The 19766-nt window shown below is 48.6% G+C and overlaps 1 protein-coding gene across 2 annotated transcripts; it reads left to right on the top strand.

Moving 5' to 3' along the window:
- Positions 1 to 313: 313 nt before the first annotated feature.
- On the top strand, positions 314 to 19613 carry LOC123399994 (lysine-specific demethylase JMJ705-like). 2 transcript variants are annotated; one of them, XM_045094384.1, is made up of 7 exons: positions 314 to 1317; positions 7380 to 7458; positions 7553 to 7620; positions 8291 to 8441; positions 9038 to 9717; positions 15610 to 16215; positions 17324 to 19613. In XM_045094384.1, the coding sequence occupies exons 1-7, from the start codon at positions 474 to 476 to the stop codon at positions 19318 to 19320; spliced, it is 4425 nt and encodes a 1474-aa protein (XP_044950319.1). In that variant the 5' UTR covers positions 314 to 473; the 3' UTR covers positions 19321 to 19613. The 2 variants fall into 2 exon arrangements, with proteins under 2 accessions (XP_044950319.1, XP_044950318.1); XM_045094383.1 differs by having other exon boundaries at positions 7550 to 7620.
- The last annotated feature ends 153 nt before the right edge of the window (positions 19614 to 19766 follow it).

The raw sequence follows: 19766 nt of genomic DNA, 5'->3' as shown, positions 1-19766 counted from the left end.
TTTGGACGCACGGTTTAGAAGATAAAACGTTTTGAAGATACGAATCTACGAAAAAAGAGAATACTTGAAAGTTACGACAAGCGCCATTTGTCGCAAGAAAATAAAAGTTATCTTTAAAAAGAATACTCCTAATTTTTTTTTGAGGGGTAAAAGAATACTCCTAATTAATTAGTGATTTCGACATGAATGCATGCCTAACACCACGATCCGTTTAAATTGTGCAGGCTGCTCGCATGTTTAGCCCGGCCCGTTTAGCCGACTATAGCGGAAATCCCCACCCCTTCCCTTCACATCTCTCTCTCCTCCAACCCTTTGTCTCTGACTCTCTCTCTCTCTTTCTCTCACTACCCCCAAAGCAGCAGAAGCAGCAGCAAGCACCAAGCGAGCAGCGAAGCCGATTCCCCAAATCGCCTCCCACATGCAATTCCTCGCCTGAAGAAACCCTACCTTACTCCACCGCCGCTGTCGCCGCCATGTCGCTGCCACCGGTGGACCCGCCGGAGTGGCTGCGCACACTACCCGTGGCGCCGGAGTACCGCCCCACCCTCGCGGAGTTTGCTGACCCCATCGCCTACATCCTCAAGATCGAGCCAGAGGCGTCTCGCTACGGCATCTGCAAGATCGCCCCACCGCTCCCGGCGCCGCCCCGGGAGGCCACCGTTCAGCGCCTCAAGGCCTCGTTCGCCTCCAATGCGGCCGCTTCCGCTGCCGGCGACGCTGGCCCCACCTTCCCGACGCGGCTCCAGCAGGTGGGCCTCTCCACAAAGAACCGCCGCGGTGCTAACCGTCGCGTATGGGAGAGCGGCGAGCGCTACACCCTGGAGGCCTTCCGCTCCAAGGCCCGCGACTTCGAACTCCCGAGGCACGCGACACCGCCAAGGCACGCGACGCCCCTCCAGCTCGAGGCGCTCTTCTGGGGCGCTTGCGCCGCGAGGCCATTCAATGTCGAGTACGGCAACGACATGCCGGGGTCCGGCTTCGTCAAACGGGAGGTACTAGACCTGGACACTGACAATCCGGCAGGGCCGCCCAGGGACGTCGGCGAGACGGACTGGAACATGAGGGTGGCTCCGCGCACTCGGGGTTCGCTGCTGCGAGCGATGAGCCGGGACGTGGCTGGCGTCACGACGCCGATGCTGTACGTGGCGATGCTCTACAGCTGGTTCGCTTGGCACGTGGAGGACCACGAGCTGCATAGCCTCAACTACCTCCACTTCGGCAAGCCCAAGACCTGGTACGGTGTGCCCCGAGATGCCATGCTTGCTTTCGAGGATGCCGTCCGCGTCCATGGGTACGCGGACGACCTCAACGCTATCAGTGAGTCCTCTGTTCCACTATGCTTTTACTTTACTTCTGTTTCTTGCTTACAAGGGCTTGAATTCTATTTGACTTACTTGAAAAGTATAGGAAGTGTTTCATTCTTGACTTGTAGAGTCAAAACCTTGTTTTGAATTGTCAAATTCTGCTGCCAATTGGGGATATAACTGACATGTCGGTAGTGTGAGGCTATCAGCAACTTCAGATGAGCAATGTGCAATTGCAACAACGTGTAAATTAACCAGGAACCATTGCCCTTCAATATGCAATTTATGGCTCTGAAAAAAAATACTAGCGAATATGCAATCTGGAAAATGAACTTATCAAGTAGATACAATAGGTACTAATTTCAAATTGAACCATTGCAACCTCAATGATCATAGGAGGTTGCACTGCGACACGCTGGTAGGAGCAGTGCAGAGGTTGTGATTTGTGGCTAGGGACTGAGAGACAAGTGAGAGATTTAAGAAGGGTAAGCTGATCTTGAGAAGGGGAGCCTATGCATGCTCGATTTGTTTGGTAAACTGACTTCTACTTTAGTATGACATGTGATGTGGGGGGCTGCACAACACAACTTGGCGATCAACTCTGTTGGAATATTGAATAATAAACACATAAAACGGTGTTTTACCTCCGCCCCTATCTCCCTCCTTGGCGCAACTGTGCCGAAGCCCAAATATCCTTGCCCTCACCCTCCACCTCTCATAACTCCCCTATCAGAACCTCAGCACGTGATAGACCTATCTGAAATGACAGTGCACACTGCATGCACAAGGATATGTCTATCAATCAAACCATCCTTCATAGTAATGAAATCCATTCTGGCTCCAAAACCTCTTTTGCATTTTCAAGGTATCTTAAGCATCATAAAATTGGGGCTGCTAGATTGCAGAACATGTAAAATTGAGCCAATAACATATATGTCATGAGCAAGACATCAATGATAGCGGTTGAACAAATGGTACTGTGGGAGGATGGCATTGATCACCAATTTTGTTCTGTGGGTATCTGGCCGACAGGTTATTTGTGTAGTGCCCTCAGGAATCATGATGCTACACGGCTTCCTGCGTCGCTGGCAAATTCAGACATAGGTATGTATTTACAAAGACAAGAAGATTTAGGGAACAGAACCAATGCTCCCAGGACTTGGATTCAAAAGAAATAGAAATACGCAAACTACACATAAGTCATCCGCGTGCCTATCCAGTGTCAAGAATAAATCTTGTTTGGGTCATCCGTGTTCAGTACTGCCCCTGTCCCATAATATAGTGCACATTTGTTTTCATGAAAGTCAATCTTAACAAACTTTGACCCATAACATAGTGCACATTTTTTCTCATGAAAGTCAATCTTAACAAACTTTGACGAGGTTTACATACAAAATTATCTGTATCTACAATACCAAATACATACCCCATGAAAATATATTTCATGATGAATCTAATGGTATTGATTTGATATACTAGATGTTGATAAAATTTCTATAAGCTTGGTCAAAATTTACAAAGTTTGGGTTAAAATAAAAAAATTCTAATACACACTATTTTTGGACGGATGGAGTATAAAATTAAGATATCAAGTTGCACTATTTTTTTTGGTATACTTCACTGCTAGGAGAAACATTTTAGGATGGCTTTGTAAAGGCCTTTCTTTTATTCCAGGGGTTCTCAAGATGGTTGCAGCTAAATTATGTTGTGATCATGTCATATTGGATTTTGTCCACATTTTGAAGACTTGAAGTTATCAAGTCACCTCATTTGCATGAAGTCCAACAATATTTTCCAATGAGCTAAGCTCTCAGAATTCATAAATTGTAAACTATCAACAACAACAATAACAACAACAATGCCTTTAGTCCCAAACAAGTTAGGGTAGGCCATGCACCCCTGTCCATGGCTAGTTCTCTGGTGACACTTCAGTCCTTGAAATCTCTCTTTACGGACTCCTCCCATGTCAGATTCGGTCTGTCACGACCTCTTCTGACATTATCAGCACGCTTTAGCCGCCCGCTATGCACTGGAGCTTTTGGAGGCCTGCGCTAAATATGCCTAAACCATCTCAGATGATGTTGGACAAGCTACTCATCAATCGGCGCTACCCCAACTCTATCACGTGTGTCATCATTCCGGACCCGACCCTTCCTTGTGTGGCCACACATCTATCTCAACATGCGCATCTCCGTCACACCTAATTGCTGCACATGTCGCCTTTTAGTCGGCCAACACTCAGCGCCATACAACATCGCGGGTCGAACCGCCGTCCTATAGAACTTGCCTTTTAGCTTTTGTGTCACTCTCTTGTCACAGAGAATGCCAGAAGCTTGGCCACTTCATCCACCCGACTTTAATTCGATGATTCACACATTCATCGATATCCCCATCCTTCTGCAACATTGACCCTAAAAATATAGAATGGTGTCCTTTTGAGGCACCACCTGCCCATCCAGGCTAACCTCCTCCTCGTGCCTAGTAGTACTGAAACCGCACTTCATGTACTCGGTTTTAGTTCTACCAAGTCTAAAACCTTTCGATTCCAAGGTTTGTCTCCATAGCTCTAACTTCCTGTTGACCCCCGTCCCACTATCATCGACTAGCACCACATCGTTCGCAGAGAGCATACACCATGGGATATCTCCTTGTATATCCCTTGTGACCTCATTCATCACCAAGGCAAAAAGATAAGGACTCAAAGCCGGCCCCTGGTGCAGTCCTATTTTAATAGGGAAGTCATCAATGTCGCCATCACTTGTTCGAACACTTGTCACAACATTATCGTACATGTCCTTGATGAGGGTAATGTAATTTGCTGGGACTTTGTGTTTCTTCAAGGCCCACATCCACAGAGGAGGACGACACATCCACATTACGTGAACGACGAGTGAAATACTGAGGAAAAGATGGAAGAATACAAGGAGGAACCGCTGAGGTCGAATTGAGGGGTGGAGACGAAGAAGTGACCGGAGATGAAGGTGCAGAATCCGGTGACATGCTAGGTGAGGAAACCGTGGGAGATGGTGGTGGCAAATCGGTAAGAGGTGGAGAAGCAGAGGTAGCAAAACGAATAGACAAAGGCTCGATGGGGTTGATAGGTGTGTCAGGAAAAGTGAGGAAAGAGATATCCTCCACAGAAAAGGTCAAGGAAGATGGGCGCGGGTAGAAGGGACGAGACTCATCAAAAGTCACATCCCGAGAAATACGCATCCGACGACCGATAGGATCCCAACAACGATATCCCTTATGCTCATCACTATAGCCTAAGAAGACACTCAACAGACTGAGCGGTCAGTTTGGTGCGTTCGCGAGGGGCAAGAAGAACATAACAAACACAACCAAACAAACGAAGCGCCGAGTAATCGGGAGAACGATCAAAGAGACGCTGGAAAGGAACGCCACCCTGCAAGGCAGCGGATGGCTAAAGGTTGATGAGATAGGTGGAAGTAGAGACAGCCTCAGCCCAAAAGTGAGGCGGAAGAGAGGTAGCGATCATCATCGCACGAGCCATCTCAAGAAGGTGACGATGCTTGCGCTCAACCACACCATTCTGAGCATGAGTACCAGGACAAGAGAACTGAGCAAGTGTACCCTGCTCAGCGAGAAATCCATGCAACATCTTGGAGATATACTCTCCAGCAGAGTCAGCATGGAACACACAAATAGGCGTAGAGAACTGAGTGTGAACCATGGCAGCAAAACGCTTATAGATAGATAAGACCTCATTACGAGGAGACATGAAATAGATCCACGTGTGTCTGAGAGAAATCATCTATAAAGATAATATAGTAGCGATGGCCCCCCTTTGAGGCAAAGGGAGCTGGACCCCCAAACATCAGAGTAAACAAGGTCAAAAGGACGCTGAGACACAGTCTTGCTATGAGGATAAGGTAACTGAACCTGTTTACCAAGCCGGCAACCCTGACAGTCTAAGGACACAGCATCGGAGACGGATCCAAGAAGACCACGTCGAACTAAGGATGAGAGACGAGAGATACATAAATGACCCAGACGATGATGCCACTGCTGAAAAGAGCTGGTAGACAAGGCAACAGAGGTGGAGAGACTGGCTGCAGTGACAACGGTTGGAAGGTGAAGCCAGTCAAGCTCCCAGAGACCCTGAGAGTCACGGCGCCGGGGGCCAGCACCAAGAAGAGCACCAGGTCCAGAACTGAACATGAGTCAAAGTCAAGAATGACCCGACAACCAGAGTCAACAATCTGACCACCAGAAATGAGCTGCATGGTAAGCCGAGGAACATGAGCAACATCGGGAACATGAAAAGATGAAGTGCTAAGAGTGCCTCGGCCAGTAACCGGGAGAGAAGTACCATCAGCAGTAAGAACATGAACAGGAGAATCAAGAGGTCGAGTAGATGACAGAGTTAGATGAATCATGAGTCATATGAAAAGATACTCCAGTATCAAGAATCCACGGAGATGTACCTGCTTGTGTAGAAGGTGGTCTCACAATGCCAGAAGAGTCCGTAGCAGAAGCAACCGAACCTATCGATGAAGAATCAGAAGGTGGAGCAAGCAGACATCAAAATCGCCCAATCTCCTGCTCAGTCAGGGGAGTAATGGAAGATGTCGATGTAGACGCACCCGACAATAGAGTCAGAGACAATCAGCAGGGCGCGAAGTCGCGTAATCTCATCCTCGGTGAAGTACATAGCTGAAGTAGGCGGCGTAGTAGCATCGGGAGAGGAGCAGACACCACCGCCTGTGGAAGCCGCTAGAGGTCGACGTGTAGCATAACCAGTAGCACCCACAAGACCCAATGAAGGAGACGAGGGCGCACACAGACAAGCCCCAAGCGCCAAGGGAAGGCGCGTGTCGATGAAGTCATATGCACCAATACAGTCGATGAGAGGAGTCGGTGTAGAGTGACAATCACCGGTAGAAGTCACGGAAAGAGTCGATGTAGAGTGACAATCACCGATAGGAGTCACAGGAAGAGTCGATGTAGATTGATAATCACCAAGTGTGGAGGTCGCAGGAGTCGTAGAAGAGCGACCTACACAGTCAGCAGAGTGACAATCACCGGTAGAAGTCACGGAAGGAGTCGATGTGGATCGACAATCACCATGTGTGGAAGTTGCAACAGTCGGAGAAGAGCGACCCACACAGTCGGCGGAAGACTGCAAACAGAATGACGTCAGAGACGAATGAGCACCATGCTGAACCGAGAGACAACGCATGGGCGAGACGGAAGCAGGGTAGGAAACACCCTCAAACGCCAAGGATGGACAAGCGGAAGGCACCATTTTTTTTAGAACTCACGGCGGCAGCAGATCAGAAAAACCGCACGGGAATCAGCAAGGGCGGTAGCGGAAACCGGCGGGATCGCGGCTTGATCCGGCAAGGGCGAAGGACTGGTGGCGGTCAGCGACGGAGACGCGAGCAGGCGACCTGGGTGATCGACACCGGCGGCGCAGCCCGAACCAGAGCCCCAACAGAAATCGGCGAGCGGGATCGATTCCTTCTGGAGGCGCGTGATCGATTCCTTCTGGGATCGATCCGATCGGGCAGAGGACTGGCGCGCGCGATCGTCACTGGCGCGCGGGATCGATCCGATCGGGAGGATTCGGCGCGGCAGCAGCTGGATCGGCAGCGGGATTCGGCGGGATCGATCCAATCGGGAGGATTCGGCAAGGCAGCGATCTGATCCGGAGACTGCTTCGATCGGGGAGGAGATCGATCTGATCGGGAGACTGCTTCGATCGGGGAGGGCCGGCTGCTTCGAGCGGGCAGATCGAGGATGCCTCGAACGGGAGCATGAGATCGAGGCCTGCGGCTTCGATCGGGGAGGAGAGACGGATCAATCGCACGAGTTGCAGCGTGCAAAAAATTGACCTAGCTCTAATACCATGTTAGGAATATGCAACTTGTATTCCCATGAGGCCATAGGCCGATATATATACATGTACAGGTGTGGAATATATGCAGGAAACCCCTTATACAATGGGATAAGTACAAAAGGGTACATGGCTATATTATATATACTCTAACAATTGTAGGAAAGAATCTGTATATTATAACTTCCTAATGGGCCTTATGTTACTGCATGCAGTGGCCTTTCAAACTTTAAATCAGAAGACGACCGTCTTGTCCCCTGAAGTGCTACTTTCTGCGGGAGTTCCTTGCTGCAGGTACTGGGACATGGTTTAACATTCTTGTTTGTGATATTCTCTTGGTCATTATTTTGAGCATTGGGTACTATTGATAGATACTTCTCCAAAGCAGATTGGTTCAGAACCCTGGAGAATTTGTTATCACCTTCCCTGGAGCTTACCATTGTGGTTTTAGCCATGGTAGGCCATCGATCATGTCTGTATACATTGAGTGCATTTCTAGAAGTTATCTGTTTGCTCCTGCATGTATGGATCTACTTCACTAATTATTGTAAAGAAGTGTTCTCAGATACTTATAAATGGAATTTTGAAAGGCTACTTTCAGCAGGTGTTCTTATCATTTTATTCAACTTTGTTCGTCAGTCAGATGCTGCAGTAATAGTATATATTGTTATTTCTGATGTAGATGACAACCATTTGTTATAGCTGCTATTCTACGCCTGTGATGAAATGTTTCAGTGTATAGCTTCTTTTAGAGGAATCAACAGTGGGCTTGCACTTACTTGAAATAACTTTATTGGTGATTATTTCATGATAATTGAGCATGATGTTTGCACCCATAGAGGGGTTTAAAAGAGTTAACTGCTGTAGACGGTAGACCTAGTTTCTTATAATAACACAGTCCCAAATTATTGGAAGAGGGATGGCAGTTTTGACTGGTCAGGGCTTGTAATTTCATTTGCGGATGTGAATCACATGTAATCATTTTTCTGACTACCAAATCACTGCTATATTTAAAGTTTGGCATTTGATATGTGTCTTCTGAAGAGTCATGAATACTAATTATGGTAAAGGATTTAGACCCCTATGATTGAAACAATCAATTTATTTAACTATTTCATTTTCACAGGATTTAATTGTGGAGAAGCAACAAATATTGCCACTCCTCTCTGGTTGCAGGTGGCCAAAGAAGCTGCAATCCGGAGGGCTTCAACTAATTGTGGACCAATGATTTCTCATTATCAGCTGCTTTACGAGCTTGCACTGTCATTAAGTCAAAGGTGTGATGCAACGAATACAATATCATTCTTTTTTGTCATAGAACATTTTGTTTAGACTACCCACAATGGGAGTAACATAGGTAGTAACATAAGTGCCACCTAAGCAAAAAGTATGATGTGGCAACTAATAAATGAGAAGAGAGAGAAATTGAGTAACTTAGCATGTTACTACCTCTATGAGTAACATAGCGGATACCAAGGCAAGATGAGTCTATAGCCTAATAAATGATAGGCTCAATGTTACTACCCCTATGTTACTATCCACTGTGAAGGTAGTAACTTAGACTAATAACATATATATGTTACTACTGTATGTTACTCCTCATTGTGAGTAGTCTTATGCAAGAATACTGAACTGACGCATTCTCTTTATATCTTTTTAATTTAATTTACACTAAAATAACTAGATATATTGTTGGAATTCAAACGACTTATGATGGATGCATTACAGTTTCATCTGATTAAACTAGTCTCTTCAGTTATGACATAGCTTCGTCTTCAAAATAGATAGCGAATGTGAATTATCTTTGTAATAATTTTGTAGAGTTATATTTATGCAGTTGGTTATATTTTGGAAAATTATTTGCTTGTTATAGGGAACCTAAGGATTTCTATACTGTTCCAAGAAGCTCTCGGTTAAGGGATAAGAAGAAGAAGGATGAAGGAGATACAATGGTGAAAGAAAAATTTGTTGAAAGTGTGATTGAAAATAACAATTTGCTTAGTATCCTTCTGGATAAGAGTTCTTGTATAATTGTTCCTGAGATTCCATTTCCTCCTACATGCTTTCCTACGATGATGGAGCCTGAACTCCCAATTAAACAAAGTTTGACGGGTGGTCACTGTAGTATTAGTCAGCAAGCAGTGCACAATATGTCTGTTGATGTGGCACTAGACAAAAGTATAGTAGAGAACATGAGTCAGTCTCAGTCAGTTACTGAAGCATCTTTATCTGCATACAACAGAAGAAAGCTTTATGAAACAAAATATGGTGAACTCGGCTCTGCTGCCTTCTGTTTATCACCATCCAAGGTGCAGAGTGGAGTAACTGATAAAGATAAGAGAGGTGGGCTCTTAGATCAGGGGCGGTTGCCGTGCGTTCAGTGTGGCATATTAAGCTTTGCTTGTGTTGCCATCATTCAACCTAGAGAAGCGGCTGTCCAGTTTGTGTTGTCTAGAGAGGGCATCTCATCAAGTGCAAACCTGGGAGAAGTTAGTGAATCAGATGGTATCTCAAATTGGATAACCAAAAATATTGAGATGGTTCCTCAACAAGGTTCGTGCGACTTGATCTTTTACCCCTACATGATCTCATGTGCATAATAATCACGTTTACCCCATGTCATTGTGTTATGACCGAGGCTACTTATAGCCGCCGCCGGCCCAGTTATTATAGTTAGGGGCTTAGCCCAGTTATCATATTTTTATCTAGTTATGAGATTATATATACTCATGTAAAGACCTATTCTGAGATTAAGAAGAAGCAAACTTATTTGCTCGGCTTCTGCCGGGAAACCCTAACCCATAGCCGCTGCCGACGGCCTTCTCCATCTCGTGACCACGGCGCCGCAGCGCCGTCGCTCGCGCCTACAGCCTCGCCAACCCAGCAACCACCCATATAACCTACGCCTACGCCCTGGTAGGAGGCCAGCTCCTACCAATCTGGTATCAGCTGTCTCAGGCCCGATCATGTCTGCCCCTCTGCCCACCGCCTCCCAGCCGCCACCCGTCACAACCACGCCGTCAGCCCTCTCGGGGTCGGTCGCCGCCGCGCCACCACCCGCCGCTGCAACCGTCGTCTTCACACCGGAAGAGATGACAGCGGTACTCCAGGAGCTCAGGCAGGCGGCCACGGGCATCTGCCACTTCCTCGCGGGTCCCTATGCTCCGTCGCCATCCGGCACTTTCGCCGCCACCGCGGCGTATCAGCAGTCGCAGTGGCCGCCGCCAACCGTCTCGGCCGCCCCTCCCTCCAAGGGCGTCGCGACTGCCGGATCGGGAGCGCTATCGGGACCGTTTATACCCATCCACCAACTACGGTTCCCCCCGTCGTCGTCTCCATTGCCGTCGTGGCTCGCCGGCTCCGTCGGCCCGGTCTACACGACGGCCCCACTTCAGCCACATCGTCCGCACTGTCGCACCAGGCCGCGCCTTATGCGGGTCCTCAGGCGCCCCCGTACCTTACGTCGGCGTCAATGGCCCCCTCTTCCAGGGCGGGCCCTTGCTGCCAGCCTTCTCGACCACGCCTCCTCATCAGCCGGCGCCGAGGGCTTGCTCCCGTACGCTGTTCACGCCACGCAACCGCCGCGCTTCTCCAAGCTCGAGTTTGCGACCTTCGACGGTACCGTCGACCCTCTGAACTGACTCAACAAATGCGAGCAGTTTTTCCGGCGGCAGCGCACCCTCGCGTCCGACCGCACCTGGATCGCCTCCTACCACCTGCGGGGTGCGGCTCAGACATGGTACTACGCCCTTGAACAGGACGAAGGCGGCATGCCACCATGGGAGCGATTCCGCGAGCTATGCCTGTTGCATTTCAGGCCTCCGGTCAGCCGCTTGGCCGAGTTGGGACACCTGCCGTTCCTCTCAACGGTGCAGGACTTCGCCGACCGCTTCCAAGCCTTGGCCTGCCATGCCCCCGGCATCTCGAGTCGCCAGCGAGCTGAGCTGTTCGTGGGTGGTCTGCCCGACCACATCGGCGTCGATGTAGAGATGCGCGGGCCACAAGACCTCAGACGGCCATGTACTACGCCCGCGCTTTTGAGCATCGCGCGACGGCCATGCAGCAGGCATCAACATCGCGGGCCCCTCGCCAAGCGCTTCGGCCGCCACCTCCTGCGCCTCACCGGGCCCCGATTGTGCAACACCCACTCTGCGGTTCCGACGCGCCCTTTCCGTCGGCTCACGCCGGCCGAACAACTCGAGCGCCGTCGCCAAGGCCTCTGCTACAATTGTGACGAGCCCTACGTCCCCGGACACGTGTGCCCACGACTCTTCTACCTCAAGGCAGCCGACTACATCGAGGACGCCGCCGTCGCCGCCGCTCCCGGGCCGTGTCCGCCCTGCCAGGCGGGGAGGACGCAGCCGAGGCATCTTCGGCGAATGCCTTCGTGGTCTCGCTCCACGCGCTCGCGGGTATCCAGACGGAGAAGACCATGCTGCTGCCGGTCACCATCAAGGGTGAGAAACTCCTGGCGCTACTCGACACCGGCTCCACCCATAATTTTGTGTCCGGGGCCACCATGCGCCGTCTCGCGCTTCATCCGACGGGAGGGGAGCACCTCCGGATCACGGTGGCCAACGGTGACCGTCTTCCTTGCCAGGGCATTGCTCGCGATGTTCCTCTCGCCATCAGTGACGAGCAGTTCTCCATCACGTGCGCCGGTCTCAACCTGGGCTGTTGTGATGTCATCCTTGGCGTCGACTTCCTGGGCACTCCGGGTCCCGTTCTCTGGGATTTCGACGCGATGACCATGGTCTTTTGGCGCCTGGGCCGTCGCATTTGCTGGGAGGGTGTGCTGGGCGGTTCTGCCGCGAGTACCCAACCTCAGCTGGCGGCCACCTCTGCCGACTCGGCCCAACCCCTACTGGACCGTCTTCTGCAGCAGTACAACGACCTCTTCGAGACACCTCAGGGACTTCCTCCAGCCCTGGCCTACGACCGTCGCATCCACTTGCTGCCGGGCACACCTACCATGGCCGTCCGCCCGTACCGCTACCCCCAGCTGCAGAAAGATGAACTTGAGAGGCAGTGCGCGGAGATGCTTGCCCAAGGCATCATACGGCCGACCACTTCACCATTCTCGGCGCCGGTACTCCTCGTTCGTAAGGCGGATGGCACGTGGCGCTTCTGCATTGACTATCGGTCTCTCAGCATCAGAACCTCCAAGGATAAGTTCCCGATTCCGGTTGTTGAGGAACTACTGGACGAGCTACACGGGGCATGCTTTTTCACCAAGCTTGACCTCCGTTCCAGCTATCATCAGGTGCGAATGCACCCGGATGACATTGCGAAGACCACTTTTCGCACTCATCATGGCCACTTCGAGTTCTTAGTCATGCCGTTCGGCCTTGCCAACGCCCCGGCGACGTTTCAAGCATTGATGAATGATGTCCTCCGCCCCTACTTGCGGCGGTTTGTGCTCGTCTTCTTCGACGACATACTCATCTACAGTTCGTCGTGGGCCGAGCATTTGCAGCACATCACCATCGTTCTTAACGAGCTTCGGGCACATCACCTCTACCTCAAGCGCCGGAAGTGCTCGTTTGGCACACCATCCGTTGCTTACCTTGGCCATGTCATCTCGGCGGCGGGTGTTGCCATGGATATGGACAAGGTTGACGCCGTTGCCACCTGGCCGACGCCGCAGTCTCCTTGGGCTCTTCGCGGGTTCTTGGGGCTAGCCGGCTACTACCGAAAGTTTATTCTGGAGTTTGTCCTAATTGCGGCCCCACTTTCGCGGCTGCTGCGGCGCGACACGTTTGCCTGGGACACCGACGCGGTTGAAGCTTTTTAGACACTGAAGCAAGCCCTCACGATTGGGCCAGTTCTTCAGATGCCGGATTTCGACAGGCTGTTCACCGTCGACTGCGACGCCTCCGGCGTGGGGTTCGGCGCCGTCCTCCATCAGGGTGCAGGGGCCCTCGCCTTCTTCAGCCGACCGTTTGCTGCACGTCATCACAAGCTCGCCGCTTACGAGCGAGAGCTCATCGGGCTGGTCCAGGCGGTACGGCATTGGCGGCCATATCTGTGGGGGCGGCCGTTCCTTATCCGCACATCACTATAGCCTCAAATTCTTGTTGGACCAGCGCCTGTCCACCATTCCGCAACATTAATGGATTAGCAAACTCTTTGGTTTCGACTTCACCGTTGAGTATCGCCAGGGTCGCCTCAACACCGTCGTGGATGCATTGTCCCGCCGCGATTCTGATCAGGCTGTTGACACCGGCGAGGCCGAGGGAGCTGCCCTCTGCATCCGCTCCGGCCCCTCCTTCGCCTTCATCGACGATATCCGCCGAGCCACAGCGACAGCGGCGGACGCCCAGTTGCTCCAATTGCAGCTCCAGGAGGGAGCGCTGCCTGAGCCATGGCGCCTGGAGGGCGGCTTACTCCTCCATGGGCGCCTCTTTGTGCCGAACAACGGCGACCTCCGCCACCAGAGCCTGCTGCTCGCTTACTCGGCCGGTCACGAAGGAGTACAGAAGACGCTCCACCGCCTTTGCACCGACTTCTTCATCTCCGGTGACCGCGCGCTGGTGCAAGATTGGATTCGGTCTTGTGTCACTTGTAAACGCAACAAGACCACCACGTTGCAGCCGGCAGGACTGCTGCAGCCACTTGAGGTTCCCTCGCAGGTGTGGACGGACATCTCCATGGATTTCATCAGGTCTTCCCAAGGTGAGCGGCAAGTTCGTTATTCTCACGGTGGTGGACCGTTTCTCCAAGTACGCCCACTTCGTTGCACTGGGCCACCCCTACACTGCTACTTCTGTCGCACGCGCCTTCTTTGACGGCCCATCGTCTGCGACTGCGATCCAGTGTTTACCAGCCACATCTGGCGTGATCTTTTCAAGATGGCGGGTGCCAAGTTGCGGCTGAGCACAACGTTCCATCCTCAGACCGACGGTCAGTCAGAGATTGTGAACAAGGTAATCGCAATGTACGTACGTTGTGTTACAGGTGATCGCCCACGAGCCTGGGTGGACTGGCTCGCTTGGGCGGAGCACTGCTACAACACATCCTACCACTCCGCTTTGCGTGCCACTCCGTTCGAGGTCGTTTATGGCCGTCCTCCACCGCCCATGCTTCCATTCCAGGAAGGGGTGGCTCAGACCGAGGCGGCAGGCGAGCATCTCCGCAGCAGGGATGAGGTCCTCGCGGAGGTGCGTCAACGTCTTCTCCAAGCGCAGCAGCTGTCCAAGAAGTACTATGATGCCCATCATCGCGATGCAGAGTTTGCGGTAGGCGATTGGGTGTGGCTGCGCCTTCTCCACCACACCACTCAATCGCTTGACCCGCGCAGAGTTTGCGGTAGGCGATTGGGTGTGGCTGCGCCTTCTCCACCGCACCACTCAATCGCTTGACCCGCGCGCCAAGCGCAAGCTCGGGCCGCGTTACGTCGGGTCGTTTCCAGTGGTGGAGCGCGTCGGCAGCGTGGCCTACCGGCTACAATTGCCGCCGGGCGCCTGTATCCATGATGTCTTCCATGTGGTGCTGCTCAAGCCTTTCCGCGGCGAGCCACCGGCATCTTCGCCGGCCCTTCCGCCAGTTGCCAACGGTCGCCTACTTCCAGGTCCACAGAAGGTGTTGTGGGCTCAGCTGAGCCGTGGCGTTTGGCGATTTTTGATTCAGTGGCAAGGCCTTTCCGAGGAGGACGCCACTTGGGAGCAGCTCGAGGAGTTCCGCCAGCAGTTTCCGGACTTCCAGCTCGTCTCGAGGACGAGCTGTTTGCGCAGGCGGGGAGAGATGTTATGACCGGGGCTACTTATAGCCGCCGCCGGCTCAACAGTAATATTTTTATCTAGCTATGAGATTATATATACTCATGTAAAGACCTATTCTAGGATTAAGAAGAAGCAAACTTATTTGCTCGGCTTCTGCCGGGAAACCCAAAATCCCAGCCGCCGCCGGCGGCGTTCTCCATCTCGCGACCACGGCGCCGCAGCGCCGTCGCTCGCGCCTACAGCCTCGCCAACCCACCAGCCACCCATATAACCTACGCCTACGCCCTGGTAGGATGCCAGCTCCTATCACATTTTCCTGTCCTCCATCTTGTCATCTCTAAATATTGTACTGGTTATGGTATTGTTCTTTTTTTTTATCAGTACATATCATCTTGATCATCTTTCTGATTTTGGTCAAATTGGAGCTAAAAACAGAAATAGCGTTGCATTCAAAGTAGCGTTTTTGCACTATGAGAAGTGATCGATCTGGTAAAGTTTTCTACTTCATTATTTCTTGTAAATCCTAATATCAAACAATGTTATGTTTTGAGATTATTATATTTGTATGTGAAAGGTGCAAGTGATAAAATCATCAGTGGGTCTTTCTTAGTTCCTGATTTCCTACAGCTGAATGGAACTAAAGGATAAGAACTATTATGATGAAGTTTGTTTCATTGTGCATACCTGGAAGACTTGATATAAATATCATGTCTCTTTTCAACAGGACAAGCTTCGGAAGCACTTAGCGTAAGTTTAGCGCATGTATCTGATCGGTGTGGGCAACTATACAGCAGGAACAATAATGGGTCAAGCTCTGCTCTTGGGCTTCTAGCTTCTACTTACGGATCATCAGACTCCGAGGAGGAATCAAACCAAGGCAAAGATAATCAGTTATTGGAAACATCATTTAGCCTCTCAAGTACAGGTCAGCGTCAAAGAGCAAATATGCATTTGTACGAAGAGTGTTGTGAAGCCAAAACCACAACTTCTTTGATGAAACCTATAGAGGATAACAGTACGACAATAACTCGATGTGGTAGGGACACAGATACCAATCATTTAGCAAAGCTGAGAGAGCAAGGAACTTCCTATGATCAGTGTTCTGTCTACGTTGATTTGGCGAATGATCCAACCATATCAGGTGTAAAATCCTATTCAGATACTCATTTAACCACAGCTAAGTCCTCAATTGAACCAGATGTGTTGACCCAGCTCAAGTACAACAAAGATTCTTGCAGAATGCATGTATTTTGTCTAGAACATGCTTTGGGGACATGGACACAACTTCAAAAAATTGGTGGTGCTAATGTTATGCTCTTGTGTCATCCGGGTATTAACACTGTTCCATAATCTCTTGAGTCCTGAGTTTATCCTTCATTATGTTATCTTAAACAAAAGTCCAGTTTTGAATCTATTGCAGAAGTTCAGTTTTCAACCTTGGAATCTGAAATCGGTTGTTTAATCTTGAAACGCTGAATCAGTTTTATATTTCACGGCTAGAAGCAACCAATTTTAGAGTTAAGGTTGAAAACTGATCTTCTGTGATAGTTCCGGGTTGAAAAGTGGACTCTTTTCATTATCTTTAGATATTGGGCTTGTACAATAGTATTTTACACTTCAAATATTTTCTTGTTTGACTGTTTTGTGTATGCACCTTATTGGTGATTATAGATTTGAGATTATCAGCCAGATGGTAAACTAGAAATGAAATATGGGGAGATTACAACCTAAGAATTTATTCAAATAGACTGACACCCTTGACGTTGAGCATGTTATTTGAACAAATACAATATTTGGTTTCCTTTCTATACTCCCAAAATATATATTCATATTAATTGCAATTTTCTTGGGGATATATCTGAATTAGTATGTGGGTATGCTGAAAGGGATAAAGTATACAATTTTTATTAAGTGAATAAAGTGTGAGCTTTTTGTAGTATGGAATAGTCATATGATTCCGTAATCCTAGGAGTGCCTTCCTACTCCTCATGTCCAACATGTTTGTGTTATACCCTTAATATCATTTTAAATATATTTAAGTAGTAACTACAGGATACTCCAAAGAAAACTGGATGAATTTTCCTTTTTGGTCCATATTTTTAGCACAACTGCTGTGCATACTCTGTTGTATGGAGAAGGGCATATAGTAACAAAGAGCTTCAGTTGCATATTTTTCATCAAATTCAGTAATGGGGTATACTATATTCTCAACAACACTTCAATAGTGCTATGAACGTGCAAGGAGAGTGCTTCAAAAGCTTCAGAGCTTTCGTAGGGACTGTCCTTGTTTTCTTTCTGGAAATATAGGCTATATATATCATGTTAGAAGAGCCATTTTTTAAACAATCTTCGTAGTATTGTTACTAGAGTGGACGTCAATCATGTATTCCATGTAAAATGAAGTTATTCTTGATTAGTGATTTACGTTGCATTTTCAGAATATCCTAGAGCAGAGTCAACAGCAAAATTCATAGCAGAAGAACTTGGTTTGAAGCCTGATTGGAAAGATGTAGATTTTGAAGAAGCAACTGATGATGACATTAGAAGAATTCAGTTGGCTTTGCATGATGAAGATGCTGAACCTGCAAGCAGTGACTGGGCAGTTAAAATGGGTATCAATATATATTATAGTGCAAAACAGAGCAAATCCCCGCTTTACAGCAAGCAGATACCATACAATTCCATCATTTATGATGTATTTGGCCAAGAAAACCCAGACAACTTGACAGATTACGGACGGCAAAGATCAGGCGTGACAAAGAAAAGAGTGGCTGGATGTTGGTGCGGGAAAGTTTGGATGTCAAACCAAGTCCATCCCTTTTTAGTTCGTGAGCATGAAGAACACAATCATGCCATAGTTTGCAGCAAAGTGATGCTTGGTGCTAATTACCATGCGAAAGTACACGATGAACCATCGCTTACATGTAATACAATAGTTATCTGTAGCCCATCAGAAAGGATATCCAGAAGGAAAGGAGGGGACTCTATTGAAAAATCTGGAGCCAGAAAGAAGAGATGCTCCGCTAATGATGAAGCCACTTTGCCTTGCAGTAGCCTTGGGACGAACCCTAAAACCATCAACGATCAGCCTAGAAACTTCGATGATCATGACAAACATGAAGGAGGTAAAATTGCAGAAGCACCAAGCACTCAGCAATATCAACACTTGCAAAGCATGAACATGAAGTCAAGTTCTAACAAGCCAAAGGATGATAAAGGAAAGTGCAATTTTCTTGACCTGTACGATGAAGATAATGGCGTGGACTGCTGGTTTAACATAGATTCTGGAGATAATGCTGCAATACGAAACTTGGAAGACAGTCGACAAAAAGAACTTGATACTGTGAAAGTTAAATCTCCAGGTAAGTTGCAAGGTAATATGAGAAAATCGAGCAAGTGCAAGGTGAGAGATGATTCTCTGAATGGAGACAAGAAAGTGCAAAAGGTGAATAAGAAATCAATTTCTAGGAAGCAAAAAGATGTTGATATAAATACACAGTTTCGAGAAGAATATAAAGAAGATAACAACTGGGATGAAGTTCCAGAAGGAAAAGATCATGATGTGGAAGTGGAATCTAGACCCAAAACACGAAGTGGCGAGGATGATAAAAGAAACAACTACTCCCATGAACTACGTTATGAAGATAATGATATGGATTGCTGGCATGACAGACATGGTGGAGAGAACGCCACAATGGGAAACTTGGATAACAGTCCAGTACAAAGACTTGAGGCTGCGGAAGTGAAATCTGGTGGTAAATTGCATTGCTGTAAGAGAAAATCCAGCAAGGGCAAGGCAAAGGATGATTACTCAAATGGAGATGAGAAGTTACAAATGCTGAACATTGAATCAATCTCTAGGAAGCAAAAGAGTGATAACCAGTTTGATGAAGGTTGCGACAGAGATAACGCTTTGGACTCTTTGCTTAATGATGTGGATGAAGCCACACGAGAGAACTGTTATGAAGTTCGGGAAGAAGAAATGGATGGCATGGAAGTGAAACCTAGAGGGAAAGTGCAAACTGGTAAGAGGAAAACCAGCAGATGTCAAGCGGGTGATAAAGCAGCAAAATTTCCTTGTGATATAGAAGGGTGTGACATGAGCTTCAGCTCACAGCAGGATTTGTTGTTGCACAAGCGTGATATTTGTCCTGTTAAAGGATGCAAGAAAAAGTTCTTCTGCCATAAATATCTGCTCCAGCACCGCAAAGTGCACATGGATGAAAGGCCGCTCAACTGTGAATGGAAGGGCTGCAAGAAGACATTCAAGTGGCCATGGGCGAGGACAGAGCACATGAGGGTCCATACGGGGGTGCGACCTTACGAATGCATGGTACCTGGCTGTGGTCAGACATTCAGATTTGTGTCGGATTTCAGCCGCCACAAGAGAAAGACTGGCCATTCCAGTGGTAAGAAAAATAAGGAGAGTACATAACTTCTAATCCCTGTGCAGGAGTACATGTTCTTTCTCTGAAGGGATGCTGATTGAATAACTGCATCAGATTCCACTTGTCGTTGGATTAACCTGCATTAGGAGTCTAATTCATTCCATTGTTTACTGACTCCGCATAACGAGTCAAATTTTCCATTGCCTTGGGTCCAACGAGCCTGTTGTTGACTGTGGTTATTCCAAGTCAATTGTATGTGCTTTAGTTTAGCGCGAACGCTTGGGAAGTTATTTTTGTCATCATGGTTAAATTGACATACTTACCTTGTTTTCTGGTGGCATTCGGTTAGTTGTTCGTTGTTTTTTTCTTATTTATTATTACAATATTGCAGCTTAGGTAACACAGTAATTATGTGCACGCTTCTTACTCTGCTACATCTTTGTTTTTTCCTTTTCAAAATATTGTCAGATAGATCTCACTTTCGATAAAGGTT

The sequence above is a fragment of the Hordeum vulgare genome, chromosome 5H (assembly GCF_904849725.1).
Source record: "Hordeum vulgare subsp. vulgare chromosome 5H, MorexV3_pseudomolecules_assembly, whole genome shotgun sequence".
Classification (NCBI taxonomy): Eukaryota; Viridiplantae; Streptophyta; class Magnoliopsida; order Poales; family Poaceae; genus Hordeum; species Hordeum vulgare.
The sequence above is the reverse complement of the archived record's forward strand: the minus strand, read 5'-3'. Positions and strand labels throughout refer to the sequence as shown.